General features: G+C 36.3%; 3 protein-coding genes across 7 annotated transcripts; all 3 read left to right on the forward strand.

Moving 5' to 3' along the window:
• Positions 1–868: 868 nt before the first annotated feature.
• Positions 869–5,058, forward strand: LOC111810948 (GTP-binding protein YPTM2-like). The gene is made up of 8 exons (XM_023697809.1): positions 869–1,077; positions 1,881–1,953; positions 2,341–2,388; positions 2,483–2,530; positions 3,190–3,261; positions 3,362–3,517; positions 3,615–3,718; positions 4,588–5,058. The coding sequence occupies exons 1-8, from the start codon at positions 1,064–1,066 to the stop codon at positions 4,679–4,681; spliced, it is 609 nt and encodes a 202-aa protein (XP_023553577.1). The 5' UTR covers positions 869–1,063; the 3' UTR covers positions 4,682–5,058.
• Positions 5,059–6,898: 1,840 nt separating this feature from the next.
• LOC111809611 lies at positions 6,899–10,552 on the forward strand. Of its 2 annotated transcripts, none has more exons than XM_023695953.1 (6): positions 6,899–6,983; positions 7,231–7,267; positions 7,447–7,733; positions 8,318–8,354; positions 8,733–8,971; positions 9,827–10,552. In XM_023695953.1, exons 1-6 carry the CDS (start codon positions 6,954–6,956, stop codon positions 10,394–10,396), a joined length of 1,200 nt encoding a protein of 399 aa, XP_023551721.1. In that variant the 5' UTR covers positions 6,899–6,953; the 3' UTR covers positions 10,397–10,552. The 2 variants fall into 2 exon arrangements, with proteins under 2 accessions (XP_023551721.1, XP_023551722.1); XM_023695954.1 differs by having other exon boundaries at positions 9,830–10,552.
• A 774-nt stretch (positions 10,553–11,326) lies between these two features.
• LOC111809612 (probable enoyl-CoA hydratase 2, mitochondrial) lies at positions 11,327–16,911 on the forward strand. Of its 4 annotated transcripts, none has more exons than XM_023695956.1 (9): positions 11,327–11,605; positions 12,646–12,815; positions 12,901–12,975; positions 13,638–13,728; positions 13,803–13,854; positions 15,281–15,384; positions 15,464–15,540; positions 16,407–16,587; positions 16,681–16,911. In XM_023695956.1, exons 1-8 carry the CDS (start codon positions 11,365–11,367, stop codon positions 16,581–16,583), a joined length of 987 nt encoding a protein of 328 aa, XP_023551724.1. In that variant the 5' UTR covers positions 11,327–11,364; the 3' UTR covers positions 16,584–16,587; positions 16,681–16,911. The 4 variants fall into 4 exon arrangements, with proteins under 4 accessions (XP_023551724.1, XP_023551723.1, XP_023551725.1 ...); XM_023695955.1 differs by having other exon boundaries at positions 16,686–16,911; XM_023695957.1 differs by having other exon boundaries at positions 13,638–13,725; positions 16,686–16,911.
• Positions 16,912–18,048: the final 1,137 nt, after the last annotated feature.

Consider the following 18,048-nt stretch of genomic DNA (forward strand, 5'->3'; position numbering starts at 1 on the left):
AGTGGATTGTGAGATCCCACATTGGTTGGAGGGTTACAAATGGTATCAAAGTCAGTCACCAAGTAGTGTGCGAGGACGCTGGCCCTAGGAGGAGTGAATTGTGAGATCCCACCTTGGTTGTACTGTTGCAAATTGTATCAAAGTCAGTCACCAAGTGGTGTGCGAGGACGCTGACCCCCAAAAGGAGTGGATTGTGAGATCCCACATTGGTCGGACGGTTACAAATGGTATCAAAGTCAGTTACCAAGTAGTGTGCGAGGACGCTGGCCCTAGGAGGAGTGAATTGTGAGATCCCACATTGGTTGTACTGTTGCAAATGGTATCAAAATCAGTTACCAAGTGGTGTGCGAGGGACGCTAGCCCCCAAGGAGAGTGGACTGTGAGATCCCACATTTGTTGGAGAGGAAACCAAACATTTCTTATAAAGTGTGAAAACATCTTTCTACCATACGTGTTTTAACACAGTGAGGCTAACGACCCAAAGCAAACAATATAGGCTAAGAGTATCCAATCCAACCATAAATTTAATGAGTTAAGTTAGTTTGAGTCGTTGAAATCATTTATTTAAATTCAAAATTTTAATAAAAATAAAATATTAGTTTATAAAACTATAAATTTATTTATTTTTAAATAAAAAACCTTCCAAAAATGATTATTTAAGATTGGCGGGAGAAAAGCACAATTTTAAGAAATAATAAATTAAAAACTAAATTAGTTATCAAATAATTGAGTAAAGCTTCCCTATCATTAAAGGGTGGTTAATTTAATACTTTGAAATGTCCAAAATCGTAAATCAACATGCAACACGTGGCAATATTTAAAAGGTTGTCCACTGCATTACGGAACTCCCGTTTTCAAATTTATTTCCTTGCAGATTTCTCGGTTCTGCAGAAACGCAAATACAAATCGTTCTTCTTCTTGTTTTCCTTCTACCTTCGTTCAACAATTCCGTTTTCCGCGGCAAATTCCTCCGCATTCCGATCGAAACTAGCCGGCGAAATTTACGTCTCTCGAGCACCGTGCGGAATTCTCTGTGTTCCATCGATCTCCACCGCTTTTCGCCATGACGCCTGAATAGTAAGCTCGAATTCGTTGCCTCTGATCATGTTGTTCGTTTTTAAATTCTGTATTTCGATTTACTTTTAAGAACTTGCGTGTTTTTTGTTTTGTTTTGTTTGTGCTTAGCCTAGATCTGGTACGTGGTTGTTTTCTTCTAATAATAATTTCACCTTCTTAATAGTTTTTGGCTCTTGTGGCAATTTCTCGGTAGATCCTTGGGATTTGGAATCGGATCCACGCGATTCGATCAATTTCGGTCATTGGTGCTAAATTGCATCGGTTTCTTTTAGCAGCGTTTGCCAAGCAACGAGTTCACGATCCTTAGCTTTTGGAATTGTTTAGTTTGGTGTCTTGTTTTGTTAATTCGGCTGAAATTGATACAGGTCAAAATTTATTTATGTTTTGTATCTCATTTACTTTATATATCCGGCGGCTATTTTGTTTGGTTGGTACGGGATAAAGTCTTGTGGTGTATGCTCTTTGGCATCATTTGGTCCTCGACGATAGAAAAGCAATGAATAATTTGTTTGAACATAGAAGAAATTATAACAGGTTGATCTGCTAGACTGAGTTTCCATAGACAAGGATAGATTGTAGAAGATGATTGCTTGTAGTTTACACAAAGTGTTTTGGCTTATATCAATGGTCTATTTCATGAAGAAATATTATCAGTGGGCATCACCTGCCTCGTTCTCGTTTCAATTTTCGATCAATATATTTGCATGAGTTATGAAAATGCCGTATAATATTTCGGTAACTTATCTATTGTTGCATTTCATATATATCTTAAGCTCTACGCAATGCTTCTTTGTTTCGTGCAGTGATTATTTGTTTAAGCTCCTGCTTATTGGAGATTCTGGTGTTGGAAAATCCTGTCTCCTTCTGAGGTTTGCGGTAAGTGCTTGGCCATTCTACCACTTTCTGTTTATACTTAACATTTTTTTTTCTTTTTTTTGGCTCTGAATTATGTTGTCAAATTTTCAACTATCAATAATTTCAATACCTAATTTTGATTCACGATTCCCAGTTTCCAACTTCTATCACATGTCAGTTGGTTTTGGTATGAATATATTGTTGCATACTTGTAGTTGAACTTCGAATAACCATCTTATGTGTGGTGTATTGTTCTGTATGCAGCTTTGTGTGTATGGAGTCTGTTTCTAAGCAGCACTTGAATGCTATTAGGTGTCGATGTTTTTTAGTATCTAATGTGCTGTACCTGGATTATTGGATTTATTGTAGGATTAACTTTCTTTTTCTCTCTATTTTCTTGCTCAACAGGATGATTCATATTTGGATAGCTACATTAGCACTATCGGGGTTGACTTTGTAAGTTTTTGATTTTCCATTCTTCTGTTATTCACGTTTATTGCTTTAAAGAAAACCATTGTTCTAATACATCTCGTGTTTCCATTCTTTTTAGAAAATCCGCACAGTGGAGCTCGATGGGAAGACTATTAAGCTCCAAATAGTAAGTTTAAAATCTTCTAGTTGTCTTCTAGTTGACTATACTAAATAAACATTTCAGCATGTATAGGATTATAGGTCTTAATCACGTGCTTTCCAGTAAAGGTGGCTGATATGCAGCGTTTACTTCCTGTCTAACAAAAGAAAATTCCTTTTGAAGGAATAATGAAGGTCGCATGTGTACCTTCGAAGAGAAAAAAAAGGGTCGCATGGGTAGTTTTCTATTATCTTCATAGGCCTTTTTATATGCTTTTAGTTGGCAGTATGTTAATGCCTTTTTACTCCTTTATAAACTTGTATAGAAGTAACCAACTATTTACCTTTGAGATGCGCTGGTCTGGGACTCTGGGCTTCTGTTTCACATCCTAATAACACGTCAGTTTTTTCCCTAAGAACGTCCATAAAACATTTATAATATAGAGGTCAACTTGAGAAATTCTTTTGTCCCTGAAAGGACATCTTCGGCAATTGATAAATTTACCTCGTCTCTGTTTACCATCTATGCATGTAGAGAGCAAACATACACTGAAATAGAACACTAAATTGGTCTTAGAAAAGTTTATTCTGAGTTTTCTACATATGAATTCCAACCTCCAAATTATTCCCAACTGTTATTTTATTGTTGGAAAGAGGACTTGACAAACTTTTACTTACAATGTGCAGTGGGATACCGCTGGCCAAGAACGTTTTAGAACAATAACCAGCAGCTACTACCGTGGTGCTCACGGCATTATTGTAAGCGCCTCATACTCCCTAAACCCCCTTGTCTATAAATCTTGTTCTTGGGGTTAATCGAGCATGATAAGTTAATCTGAATCTTGTTAACTCTTGGCAGGTTGTTTATGATGTTACAGACCAAGATAGTTTCAATAATGTTAAGCAGTGGTTAAATGAAATTGATCGTTATGCAAGTGAAAACGTGAACAAGCTTCTTGTCGGCAACAAATCTGACCTGACAGCTAACAAAGTCGTGTCCTATGAATCAGCCAAGGTATCATTTTCGTTCAGATTCATTCTGTACATGAAGTATTTGCCTTTTGGCCCAGAAAAAGGCTTAGCGAAGTGAGACTTTGTATTTTCCTTTTTAGGCCTTTGCGGATGAAATTGGGATTCCATTTATGGAAACAAGTGCTAAAAGTGCCACGAACGTTGAACAGGCTTTCATGGCCATGGCTGCTGAAATCAAGAATAGGTAAGTTTACTCTGGACCTTAATAAAAAGGATTCCAACCAATTAGGATGTGTGGTTCATGGGATAGATTTCTAAAAAATCTGCATCTTTTTTCAAATTATGAAACCTACTAATTAAAAATAGTTGCACTAACTAAAGTTTCTATAATCCAACCCGTATTATTCTTAAGCTTTTGAATCTCAAACTCATTAGAAACATGGACTGTTTGTGAAGTCATGGATCCATGCCTCCATCAGTTTCCTTAGGAAGCTTGCCCAATGAATCTGTTGAGGTGTGTGAATAGGGAGAAACTATACGTGAGATCCACATGGGTTGGAGAGGAGAACGAAACATTCTTTATAAGGGTGTAAAATCTCTCTCTAGCATGCGCGTTATAAAAACCTTGAGGGGAAGCTCAAATAGGACAATATCTGCTTGCGGTGGACTTGGGCTGTTACAAATGGTATTAGAGCCAGACACCGGGCAGTGTGTCAGCGAGGACGATGGGCCCTGAAGGGAGGTGGATTGTGATATTCCACATCGATTAGAGAGGAGAACGAGTGTCAGTGGGGACGCTAGGACCCGAAGGGAGGTGGATTGGGACCCTGAAGGGGTGGGTTGTGATATTCCACATCGATTGGAGAGGAGAACAAGTGTCAATGGGGACGCTGGGACCCGAAGGGGAGTGGATGAGATCTCACATCGGAGAAAGTTCAAAGGAAAAGTTAAAAAAAAAACAATACCCGCTAGTAGTGGACTTGGACTTTGGCCCGTTACATCAAATTTGGCATCTTTAACTGTAATTAGCTGACGACATATCTGACTTGCTCACGAGTAAACTACTTGGAAAGCTTATATGTTTCTGACGCGTGAAACACCATTAATTTGCAGGATGGCAACTCAACCAATGAACAATGCGCGGCCGCCAACTGTGCAAATTCGAGGACAGCCTGTGAACCAAAAGTCTGGTTGCTGCTCATCTTAAAGAAAAAGGGGAGATGAGATCTCTATGATTAGCACTGTACCCGTATGGTATGGTCTGGTCGGTCCTTCACATGTAAAACTCTTTCCTTGGCTTAGCTTTTCTTCTAAAGCTTTGTTTTGTTTTCTTCTTTCCACCCTTCACTTTGTTTAAAATTCCCATTCTTTCAAAAAAAAAAAAAAAAGAAAAAAAACATCTGTACAAATTAGAAAATATTATTGGTGAATAGCACTATTATGCTCTTTTATCTTCCCGTTGCTTCATGCTCTGCCTGTTGGTAGAACTCCTCCGGTTCTGAACAGCAGCTAATTTTAATGCTATATTATATAATGTAGATGGGCTGAACTATGCATAAATTCATTGAGTTTGGATATGCTCAAGTTGGACGGTGTGAAAATCGTAATATTACCTTTTACTTTTCATAAATGTTCCAATACTAACATGGGAGTAGAAAATTTGTTAGAAAGTTGGATGAAAAGTTACGCTTAAGAAGCACTTAAGCACAGTTGCGACACATAGATATAACACAAGTTGTCTTTTTAAATATAGGACACAACCACGATAAGGACACGTCTATTAAACTATATGTGCGTCTATATCACACGTCTATTAAACTATATGTGCGTATATATCACATGTCTATTAAACTATGTGTGTATATATCACAATCTATTAAATTATATGTGCGTATATATCACTAGTCTATTAAACTATATGTGCATATATATCACACGTCTATTAAACTATATGTCCGTATGTATCACACGTTTATTAAACTATATGTGCGTATATATTATTTTTATACGATAAAAAAATTCAAAGTCATTAAACTTTTTGCATATCTATGCTAAAAATGAGTTTGATGTATTCGTTTTCAATTTAACTTAGGTTGGGTATGCACAACCAATAATAACTAGAGTGTATGTATTTTTTAGATTGACGTTTCTATTTCAATAATAGTTTAAAACCATTATAAAATATCAAGGCTAATATTGTAACTTCTTAAAAAAGAATTATTTAAACAAATGACAAAGTTATAATTTAGCATTTTTTTATATATCACAGTCTATATAAGTTAACCTAATATATTGATGTATATTCGTTAAATGTATCAATAACTAATATGTTTTAGTTTATGCTTTCGTAAATATTATGATTCGATTTTGATTTTTGAGTTTGTTTGTTTTTTTTTCCATGCTTAGATTACTAATTTATTTGAAAATTTAGAGCTCAAATAATTGAAAAAAAATAGTTCATTCATGTTTTAAACATTTTTAAACATTACGCTTTCTCTATAAAATTAAATAATATATCAAAGTTTTTATATTTTTCTTAATTATTTTAAAATTTAAAATAAAAATTACATAATAAACAAACTCGACTAAAACACAATTTATATATAAAAAAACATTTCTAAAATATTATAAACAAAATATTTTTAAAATTAGCCATAAAAAAGATAAATTTTATATTTAATGTCAAATAAATTTGACGTTAAATGTCGTATAGACAGCCGACCCTCTTTTTAACTATACTAGATTTTAAGGGTTAGTCTCCTTTGAAACATGCTGCACATCCACTCATCTGTTCGGATTAGATAGTCGAATTTGTCTCTCATCGATTATTTTCTCCTCTAAGAACCCTTCCAACCAAGTCACCCAATCGATTTTGTAAGATCGGCTAATTCAAAAGGGTGAATTTGGTCCAAAATTATTGAAACAAATCGCTTGCTTTATCGAAGATTCTTTACGGGGTCTTGGTTGACCTCTATTTTCACGCAAAAGACAATTGAAGCTTAACACTTCAGTGTCAACCATTAAGTAAGGATTGTGTTAAGTCAACAATTATAATACTTCGAAACAAGCCAGACCAGAGTTTTTGTTTCCATAATATAATTAAATAATTATTATTATAAGGTACAAAATTGATAATATATAAAAAATAATAATATTAGAGGTACATTTTTATTAAAATATGTGGAGTAATTAAATTTAAATTTGTGCGAAAATTGGTATTATTAAAATGAGTGAGTTTAGGAATGTTTTTGTATTTAAATTAATGGCGAATTAATAGATTAGTAAGAAATTTAGGGGTAAAATTGGGATTTCACCGCCGAAATTGAACCGATTTTCAAGCTTGGGTAGAAACAAAATGGCGCCAATTGGTCCCGCGAGTTTCAAATTAAAATCTACAAATTTTGAAGAGAAAAATCATTTCTCCATGAATCAGATGTTGATTGTGTTCTGAATCCTTTGATTGGAGCGAAACTGGAGCCATGGAGAATTCGAACCTCTCCGATTCACAGGTATTGCTTTCTTCTACTTACGAATTTGCTGTTGTTACTGATTTCCATTTTGTGTTTGGTTCCTGCGAAAATATGAGGAATTACAAGCGTCTTTTGCTAGAGAATTTAGTGTTTACTGATATGATAATTCCAATGATTTGTTTAATTCGAGTTAGCGAATTTGCAGCAGCTCAATAGTGCAATCTTAGATTCAAATTTCTACTTCTAACTCTTTCGTTTGCATTTTTTTCGTTCTTTATGGCTATAGGTTCTGGATTCTTCGTTCTCGCATTCGCCATCTTCAGGTTCGTACGCTTCTCCCTGATTTATCGACTTAATATCTGTTTGGATGTTGAGAAAATGCAGGAAAGAAAATTCTGGCACAGGAAGATAGTGAACTTAAGTAGGATTTTGAAGAAGTTTATGAGCTTTTGAGTTAGGGTATAGTTGGACTCACTTTAATTCGTTTGTTAATTTCCATCAGAACCGCTTGATATCAGGAACTGGTTCTCGAGCTATGTATACGAATCCCCCGAACTTGATTCAAATGACAATTTTGGAGATTCCATTTCGAGGGAGAGAGAAATTGGGGTTGAGAAAGATGAGCAAATTGCAGGCGAGGAAAATGGAGGAATTGGAGAAAACATTGGTGAATCTAGGGATGTTACTAAGATTGATGAAGAAGAAGCGGCTGAGAAGCTTCCCGGAGCATGGATTTCTCTGAAATGCACTTCACTGAAAGATCATCGCGAAAGCCAGCCTTTAGGCATGGTATACAAACTTCTCTTCCTTTCAACTACTCTGTTCTTCAATTAATTTCAAAATAAGTAATTGCTTACAATTTGGTGGCTAGATCTCCCACCTAATCCTTGAACTTCTGTCACTTTTTTTTTGTTGGATTATTCAATCAACACAAGACATGATGCGACTAAAAGAAAATTTCAATTGTTCATTAGCCAAATTTTAAAGGTCTTAATCGGCTATAGAAATAGTTTAAGGGATCAAGTAATGTAGAAACTTAGACTTAGTTAGACGATGATTTGCTGTTTGGTTTTTCGTTTGTTCTAAAAAATTAAGGTTATTTACAAATATTTTGTGTTCTTCCATTTTAAAAGTTCTTTAAAGAAGACATCGTTAGAAATTAGGTTATTGACAGTATAATTATTAGTAAACAATTTTACTTCTCAAACTAGAAAACTAAAATCAAAAGTATTGTTGAATAAACCATAAAATACTTCTGGGTCTTCTGAATTTGATCTTTTTATGTTATATGAACTGTTGGCAAGCAGCTGTCTTGAGAGCTCAAAATTGTTAACGTCTAACAGTTAATTTCTCTGTTTATATTTTTATGTTAGAATCAAGATTCATGGTGCTCCCAATCGCTTCTGTCAGGTTTGTACCATTCTCTCTGGAATTCAATTTGCCAATAAAAATCAATATTCTATCCTTAAACTAACAGTTAATTTCTCTGTTTTTATTGCTCAATTAATCGATACGAGATTCGATGAGAGGATCCGTTCTATTACGCCTTTATATAATTCTAAAAGAACACCCAATGAACCGATGATCTCAGAGTCAACCGTGTCAAAATATAATATATAAGTCGTAGGACTAGAAATATTTAAAACTGGGATTTCCCAACCCTTTAAAATTGTTAACGTCTAACAGTTAATTTCTCTGTTTTTATTTTTATGTTAGAATCAAGATATAAAATTTGAACTTGTGACAACACAAGGACAATGACTGATTTTTGCTTTGAATTTTCATCAGAGCCTCCTGATGTTGGGAAGTGGTTTTCAAGTTATGTATATGAATCCCCTACACTGAATCTAAGCCAGGAATTTGGATATTGTGAAAGCGGGAAAACTGGGTTGGACCATGAAATGGAAGAGACTCAGGAGAATGTTAGAAAAACCAAAAATGGAGGTGAAATAGTAGAGTTGAACCTGTTCGAAAAATGCAATGGCAATTCCAGGGGCAACAGGCTAAACAATAGGCCTCTGAGCGAGGTACAATTTTCCATCTTTTTTCTACAGGCTGTTCTTAGCATGTTCTTAGACCGAAAACACAACTTCTCATTGAACGCTATTATAAATAGTGTAACCGCTCAAGTTCACTGCTTTTAGATATGGTCCTTTTTAGACTTTTACCTTTAAGCTTCTCCTCAAAGTTTTTGAAACGCATCTAGTAGTGAAACGTTTCTACACTTATAAGCAATGCTTCATTCTCCTCTGTACCTACACATATCACTTTAAAGATGTGTGAACAATCCTCTTCTAATTTAGGGAGGAGAATGAAGCATTCTTATAATAAGGGTGTAGAAACTTCTCCTATCAGACGCGTTGTAAAAATCCTGAGGAGAAGCTGAAAGGAAAACAAATCTCATTTCTGTTGGGGAGGAGAATGAAACATTCTTATAATAAGGGTGTAGATGCGCTTTAAAATTTTTGAGGAGAAGTCCGAAAAGAAAAGCTCAAAAAAAGACAATATCTGCTAGTGGTGGGCTTGGGCTGTTACTAATGATATTAGAGTTAGACACTAGGCGATGGGGCTTCGAAGGAGAGTGGATTATGAGATCCCACGTCGATTGGGGAGGAGAAAGAAACATTGTTTATAAAGGTGTAGAAACCTCCCTAGCACACATATTTTAAAACCTTGAGTAGGAGCGGAAAGCGTTTGTATTCTATGTTAACATTGACTTGGTAATGAACTGATAGTTTTTCTCATTCATGCTAAAGATCATCCCCATGTCAAAATCTTAATCACTGTTACAAATTTGAAGCTGGATGACGCTTCTCTGATTGTTTCTTTCAAGTCATTTCCATTTCTTTTTATTAGTTTGATAAGATCTCAACTGTTCTCAGCAGAATTTGTTCTCTGATAAAACTTGGGAGAAAGACCCAAAAGAGAAAAGTGTGGGAACCAACGAAATCAGTTCAACCAAAGACTCTCAATGTAAGTTGCAAGAGAGAGTTTCACAAGAGAATGGTTCTGTGCCACTGCACATAAATAGAAGCTCAAATGATGAAAACAAGAAGCCTACAACTCATACAAATTCGATCCATAAGATTGATCTCATCCTGGAAAGTTCTGAAAATGATGAACAGTCAATAAGAGAACCAATTGTTGTAAGCAACAACAAAGGAAACAAAGAGAAAGGAGTTTCAGATGATGGTTTTATTACAGCAAGAAAGCGTGAATTTTCTGAAGAAACTTGCAAGAAATCAGTGGAAAAGCAAGAAAACTACAAGGATAAAGAGGTAGGAAGTGGTTTTGGTTGTTTAAGAAGAAAGGCATTGAGAGACAAAACCAACTATGAACACTCTGATATGGTAGAGATAATTGGGAAATGGAGTTGTCCTCAGAAGAGTAAGCCCAGTCGTGGGCCGCCATTGAAGCAGCTTCGACTAGAGCGATGGGTTCACAAGAAATAAAACTTGTCCTTGGCTCAGTCATAGAGGGATTCAAACTCAAGACAGAGGTATCCGTGTAATAGCTTCAAATGGCAAGGCCCTTCAACTTTGCACTTCCAACCTTTGGGTTTCTTCTATTGTACATGGATTTTGGCTTGCAGATTTGGGTGAGGATATTCGAAATTCTAACCTTTTGACAAAGAATATACGACCAGTTGAATGGTACTTTGATTTGCAATAGTTTATTATCTCTTAAAGCACGTTTTGAGATCTCATAACTAGAACTTAAGACATGGTTAAAAGAAAAAAGCCGTTCTGCCACAGCAGGCGGGTTGGTTCCTCTGTCGTCGTCGAAAGACTTCCAAAAACTCGAATATGATTTCCTCTTCTTTCAGTAGAGCTTCCTCTCCAAGTTCTTCTTGCACTTGAATGAAGTGGGTCGACCTCTTTTTGAGTTTTTTATTGAAAAAGCGATGCGAGAACATATTACTCTTATCTACCATTCGTGATCTCCCTCTAATTTTTGTTTGTATTTTGCTTTATTCAAGTTGATGAGTGGATACAAGATGAAAAGTTCATTTCATAGTTGTCGATGTTGATTTTTTTCCTCTTTTAGCTCAACTACAAGTAGTGTGAGAACTCAAAATTCTAACGATCTTGATGTCTGAGCTAATTCAACTATATTTAAATTGAGAAGTTATTTATTAATTATCTCATTTGTGTATAAGTAACAGATTTAACTTTTTTTTTTTAGTTAATGAATATGTGTTTTTTTTTTGTTGATATTTTTGGAATAAAGTATTAATGATGGAAAAAATATTTTTGAATTTTTTTTAGTTTAATTTTTTATTTTTTGTAGTATTTTTTATTTTTTAATTTAAGGTATTTTTTATTTTTATTTTTTATTATTTATTAAAAATTTAAGGATACATCCAATTCGCTCTCATTCTTCACTCTCTCTGCTTTGCGATCGTCGTTTTGTATGAAGTATGGGGGCACTCAGAGTGCTGGGCGGAAAGCTGATCAACCTCAGAACTCAACTCCATCATTCACCTCAGAACATTTCGATTCCGGCCGCCCTGCTCTGCCGTACATTTCCGACCTCCAACTCTTCCAAGGGCCTTAGATCGTTCTCACATCCATGGCGGTACACTCATTGCAGAACTCTCATTTTGGAGTCATTGTTTTCTGAGTCTGTCCGTCTTCACCGACTTTCAGACTCCGATTCTGGTAATTTCTGAGCTGAGGATATGTATGTCTTTTTTTAATTTTGTTGTGTGATATGCTTTAATAGTCTGCGATCAATGGTAATATGCTTGGGTTATTTAGATTGCTGAAGTTCAAGGATTTGGATCCCGAATTTGCTAGTTTATGGTTTGGTGCTTAAGTAATAAGTAATATTCCTTGCATGTCGGTTTGAGAGGTGCAAGAGTGCAATTGTGTGGCACTTGTTCTAACCAAGGAAACAAGTCAACCGTGAGAAAATTGGACATTGCGGACATCGTCCTAGACAAGCAAGACCCGGACATCTGCAATTGTGTGACACGTTGTGAGAAAATGTTTAGAAATTCTGAGCGGGGAAATACCTTTGAAAACGATTTGAAGAATTGAAAAAGTAACGTTATATGACTATAAGCAAATAAAGAGATATCACGACTTAAATAGCATATAACTCAGGATAGGAAGTACTTTTTGGGGCATTTTAGCTCTAGTGGGTGTAGACATGGTTTTGGTGAATGGCCATACACCCCTGTATTGACCTAACGACAAATGGTAAAGGCCTATATAGGATGAAAGCATGTAAAAGGGGACAACACGTCCTAGACAAGTAAGACCGGGACATCTGTCATGCGGCCATAAACAACACGCCTTGGACAAACATGACCGTGACATCCAGCTTCATAATCTTGATAACATACGCCAATTGGATTTGAGATGGAACTATATATTTATCTAATACGGTATCAAAGTGGCTGCACGTGTACCCCTTACTTAAAGAGCTTAATTTTTATTCTAGAATTGATGGGATTGTCTGCAGAGTATGGGAGATTTAGAGTATGTTTGGATCAACGTCTCAAGTGATTTTGAAGGGCTAAAAATGGTTTCTTCAAAATTTTAGAGAAACACTTTTTGAAATAACTATATTGGTTCAAACTCATTTTTTTCTTCATTTCTAGTTCTAATAATAATTTCCTTTCAAGTTTCTGGAGTGTTCTTGGGCTGCTTGAGTTATATTTGAATTCAAATCCACTTGGTTTTATCAATGGCAGGCATTGTTGAGGTACATTTAGCCAGGCCTGAGGTGAAAAATGCCATTGACAAGGATATGCTGAGGGGACTGCGTCATGCCTTTGAATCTGTTGATAGCGATCCATCTGCCAATGTTATGATGATCTGCAGCTCTGTCCCAAAGGTGTTTTGTGCAGGTGCCGATTTGAAGGTATTCTTGTTTATATCTAACACTTCAACGCTCTCATTATGATATAGTCTTTAACTTCTTTACCCCTTCATTCTTTTAAGTAAAGGAACGTAAGGAGATGACTGCATCAGAAGTTCATTCCTATGTCACCTCACTGCGGTCTGCATTCACATTTTTGGAGGTAGATTGTTATTATTATCTACAGGCCTACCTGCTTTTACATTCTATGATTTATTTACATCATATATGAACAAGAATGTCTTGTTAAGTATATAATGCATCAGTTGAGATGCACATGACTACATCAGTTATCATCGATATTCCGTCCATGATCTTTCGTGGCTGATGCTAGTAAACTTTAAGCGCTTTCTAAGTAATAAAGAATTAGAGGGTTTAGTGTGAGATCCCATATCGGTTGGGGAGGAGAACGAAACACCCTTTATAAGGGTGTGGAAACCTCTCCCTAGTAGACGCGTAATGGGGAAGCCCAAAAAGGACAGTATCTGGATGAGCACCGGTTTCGCTGTGTAACTCTGAAAGACACGTTTTAAAAACCTTGAGGGGAAGCCTGAAATGGAAAGCCCAAAGACGACAGTATCTGCTAGTGGTGGGCTTAGGCCGTTACATTTAGGGAGCTCAAGTCATAGTGGCCACTCAAGATAGAATTTAAGATCCTACGAGTTACCTTGACAACTAAATGCAGTAAGGTTAGATGATTGTCCTGTGAGAATAGTCGAGTCAGGTACAAGTTGGCCCAAACGCTCACGGATATTTTTTTAAAACTTCCCTTTTTTCATCAAGAATCTAGTTTTCAGCTGACTTAATCTAAATTTATTTATTCAGGGACTGTGTATTCCTACTATTTCAGTTATTGAAGGAGCAGCGTTCGGTGGTGGACTTGAAATGGCTCTTGCATGTGATCTTCGGATATGTGGTAATTGAGTTCTTTACTAGAACGTCTTGCTGTATTGGAGTTATTGTAACTCTTATCGTTAAACCATGATCCAGGGGAAGATGCCAAGCTCAGTTTGCCAGAAACCGGACTGGCTATAATTCCTGGGTATGTAGTAAATACTTATTTATATATACGGTCACATATGACGTTTTGAGAGCTCACTTGAGGCCAGTAGAAGGAAGCCTGCATGCATATTGAAGTTCCATAGTTCTATTACTTAGTATAAACATTAAACTGTTGATGGTGGAAGGTGGATGAGACTCTTTCTAAGACTAGTTTTCAAACCCCTCCCTTCCTCTTTTCTATGAGAGATCCCACATTGGTTTGAGAGGAGAACGAAGCATTTCTTACAAGGGTGTGGAAACCTCTCCCTAGCATATGCGTTTTAAAATTGTGAGGCTGACGGCGATATGTAACGAGCCAAAGCGGATAATATTTGTTAGCGGTGGGCTTGGGCTGTTACAAATGGTATCAGTGCCAGCGAGGACTTCGGGTCCAAGGGGGGTGGATTATGAGATCTCACATTAGTTGGAGAGGAGAACGAAGCATTTCTAATAAGGGTGTGGAAACCTCTCCCTAGCATACGCGTTTTAAAACCGTGAGGTCGACGACGATACTGTGATGTGATGTCCCACATTGGTTGGGGAGGAGAACACACCACCATTTATAAGGGTGTGGAAACCTTCTCCTAGCAGACGCGTTTTAAAGCCTTGAGGGGAAACCCGAAAGGGAAAGCCCAAAGAGGACAATATCTGCTAGCAGTGGATCTGGGGCGTTACAGATACATAACGGGCCAAAGTGGACAATATCTGTTAGTGGTGCGCATGGGCTGTTACAAATGGTATCAGAGCTAGACACCAGACGATGTGCCAGCCTTCTCGCTGTCCCCCGAAGGGGGGTAGACACGAGGCGGTGTGCTAGGAAGGACGCTGGCCCACAAAGGGGGGTGGATTTGGGGGCGGTCCCACATCGATTGGAGGAAGGAAAGAGTGCCAGCGAGGACGCTGGGCCCCGAAGGGGGGTGGATTGTGATGTCCCACGTTAGTTGGGGAGGAGAACAAACCACCATTTATAAGGGTGTGGAAACCTTCCCCTAGCAGACGCGTTTTAAAGCCTTGAGGGGAAGCCCGAAAGAGAAAGCCCAAAGAGGACAATATCTGCTAGCGGTGGATCTGGGGCGTTACAGATACATAACGGGCCAAAGTGGACAATATCTGTTAGTGGTGCACTTGGGCTGTTACAAATAGTATTAGAGCCAGACTCCGGACGGTGTGCCAGCGAGGACGCTAGGCCTCTAAAGGGGGTGGATTGTGAAATCCCACATTGGTTGGAAAGGAGAACAAATCATTCCTTATAAAGGTGTGGAAACCTTTCCCAAGCTGATGCGTTTTAAAACTGTGAGGCTGATGACAATACGTAACAGACCAAGGTGACAATATCTGTTTGTGGTGGGCTTGAGCAGTTACATAACGTGAAGGTTCTCTCCTGTATGCACGAGCAGATTACACCTTCTAAACGTGTTTTCTTGCAGGGCAGGTGGGACTGCAAGGCTTCCCAGGCTTGTTGGGAAATCAATAGCAAAGGAACTTATATTCACTGGTCGTAAGGTCAGTGGCAGAGATGCTCTATCTATAGGTATGATTGCCAGTTTTTTTAAAGCTCAAGTTCAGTGTTTTATTGAGTTAAGGATAAGAACATAAATTTCCCGCCTTAGGTCTTGTCAATTACTGCGTCCCTGCTGGTGAAGCTTATGCAAAGGCACTGGAAATTGCCCAAGAGATAAATCAGAAGGTAATTAGAACATTAATATAATTATCTTTCTGGCTATGTTTGATTTGTCCAGTTACGTATCGACGTCAGCCTCACAATTTTAAAACGTGTCTATTAGGGAGAGGTTTCTACGCCTTTATAAGAAATGTTTCATTTCGTTCTTCAACCAATGTAGGATCTCACAATCCACCTCCTTGGGGGCTCAGCGTCCTCGCTGGCACACCTATTGTGAGATCCCACATCGGTTGGAGAGCGGAACGAAACATTCCTTAAGGGTATGAAAACCTCTCCCTAACAGACGTGTTTTAAAACCGTGAGACTGACGGTGATACGTAACGGGCTAGAACGAACAATATCTATAAGAGGTGGGCTTCAGTTGTTATAAATGGTATTAGAGTTAGACATTGAGTGGTGTTCCAGCGAGGACGCTGAGCCCCCAAGAGGGGTGGACTATGAGATCCCACATCGGTTGGAGAGGGGAACAAAACATTCCTTTTAAGGGTATGAAAATCTCTCCCTAACAGACGCGTTTTAAGACCATGAGGCTGACGGTGATATGTAATGGGCCAAAGTAGACAATACCTATTAGCGGTGGGCTTGAGTTGTTATAAATGGTATAAGAGTCAGACACTAAGTAGTGTGCCAGCGAGGACGCTTAGTCCCTAAGGGAGGTGGATTGTGAGATCTCTCATCGATCGAAGAAGGGAACGAAACATTCCTTATAAGAGTGTAAAAACCTCTCTCTAATAGACGCGTTTGAAAACTGTAACAAGACTTATTAGCAGTGGATTCAAGCTATTACGGTAGATCACAAAATGCCCAGAATCCAATACCCAAGTAATTGTTGAGTAATGTATGAGAGTAACTATTGAGTAATGTATTAACAGGGTCCACTAGCAGTCAAGATGGCGAAGAAGGCGATCGACGAGGGGCACGAGGGAGACCTGGAATCAGCCATGGAAGTAGAAGATGAATGTTACAAAGAACTCTTAGACACGAAAGATCGCTTGGAAGGATTGACAGCATTTGCCGAGAAGCGCAAGCCGAGATATCGAGGAGAATAGATAGGTAACCAATTGTTGTTTCCTCAATACAATATGGTTGCCTCTGATCTTCATTTAACGTTCTAAAATACAAGAATTAATGCAAGCTTTTCTGTAGCTTAGGTACCTGAAATGAGAGAAAGCTTCAGAAGGTGTACCAGTTCAGGTTGTTTATGTATTAGTAATGCTATAATAAGCAGCGTTGCATAGCCTAGTGCTGCACTCAGTGATATCTATGTCCTGAAATTTAGAAGTGTTCTCTCTGGTGGGGGCTGGTTTGGAGTGCAAGTTGAAACCGACAAAACCGATGAACCCGAGTATAAAATGGGTTTGGTTCGACTTTGATTCAGCTCGGTTTCATCGATTTTGTGGGTTTAAATTTCGCTCTTAACCTCAGAAAAATGAGTAAATATCAATTAAATTAGGCGTCTATTTAACACCTAATTAAAAATTTAGAGTTTAATTGGACACAAAAATTTGAAGTTAAATATTTATTAAATATTTTTTTAATTAGACTCAAATTGTTAATTCATGTTTTTTTTAAATTAATGATTTATTATGCTAAAAATCTTCCTAAATTATTGAAAATTAAAATGAAATACGATTTTTACTTAAAAATATTATTATCGCTAAATATTTTATTTCAAAAATACTTTTTAAACGTTTTCATTTAAAATTATTAATTGTGGTATTTTTTTAATTTTGTTTTTTAGTCAGTGTATTATTAAAATATTAAAAGTGTACATTTGGAAAGTTTTTTTTTATTATTTATTATTAATTTAGTCGGTTGAAAATTTGGATTCTTTCCCTTTAAATTTTACTTTATTTTAAGTTATAGCTTTCCATATACTTTTTCTTTGTTTTTGTTTAATTATTATTTTTATTATTATTTTAGTTAAATTAATAAAAATAACTAACTTTTTTTTTTAAGTTTTGGAAATGTTTAGTATTTTATTTCAAAAAAATATTCTTTAATTTTAAATTTTTTTATTAAAATTCTTCAACTTTTTAAAAACAATTAAAAAACTAATTTTATCCTTAAAATTTTAAAAGTAGCAGTAATACCTTTCATCTTTATAAAAAATAATTTTTAATTTTTTTTATTGTCAATAAATAAGTGAAGGTCGTCTATACCTCAATATTTTAATGTTATTTTAAAAAATTCATGAGTATTTTTTAAACATGGTAACGAATAATTTTTAATTGTTAAATTTGTTATTAATTAAAATTTTAAAAGTAAAAGAATATTTTTTTAAACAAAGTATTACCGATTTTCATGTAAAATTAAGGGTTTTTTTTATTTTTATTAAAGTTTAAGGATATTACCGAAACTTTCGAAGGTTTATGGGTATTTTTGAGACAAAATACAAAATTTAAGTGTATTTTTATTTTTTTTTTCTTTTAGTTTAAAGGGTTATTAAATTTTTTTAAAGTTGATTTTTAGATTTTTTTTTTTTTTTAAAGTTTAATAGTTTGAAATCTAAAC

The sequence above is a fragment of the Cucurbita pepo genome, chromosome LG14, assembly GCF_002806865.2.
Source record: "Cucurbita pepo subsp. pepo cultivar mu-cu-16 chromosome LG14, ASM280686v2, whole genome shotgun sequence".
In the NCBI taxonomy this organism is placed as follows: domain Eukaryota; kingdom Viridiplantae; phylum Streptophyta; class Magnoliopsida; order Cucurbitales; family Cucurbitaceae; genus Cucurbita; species Cucurbita pepo.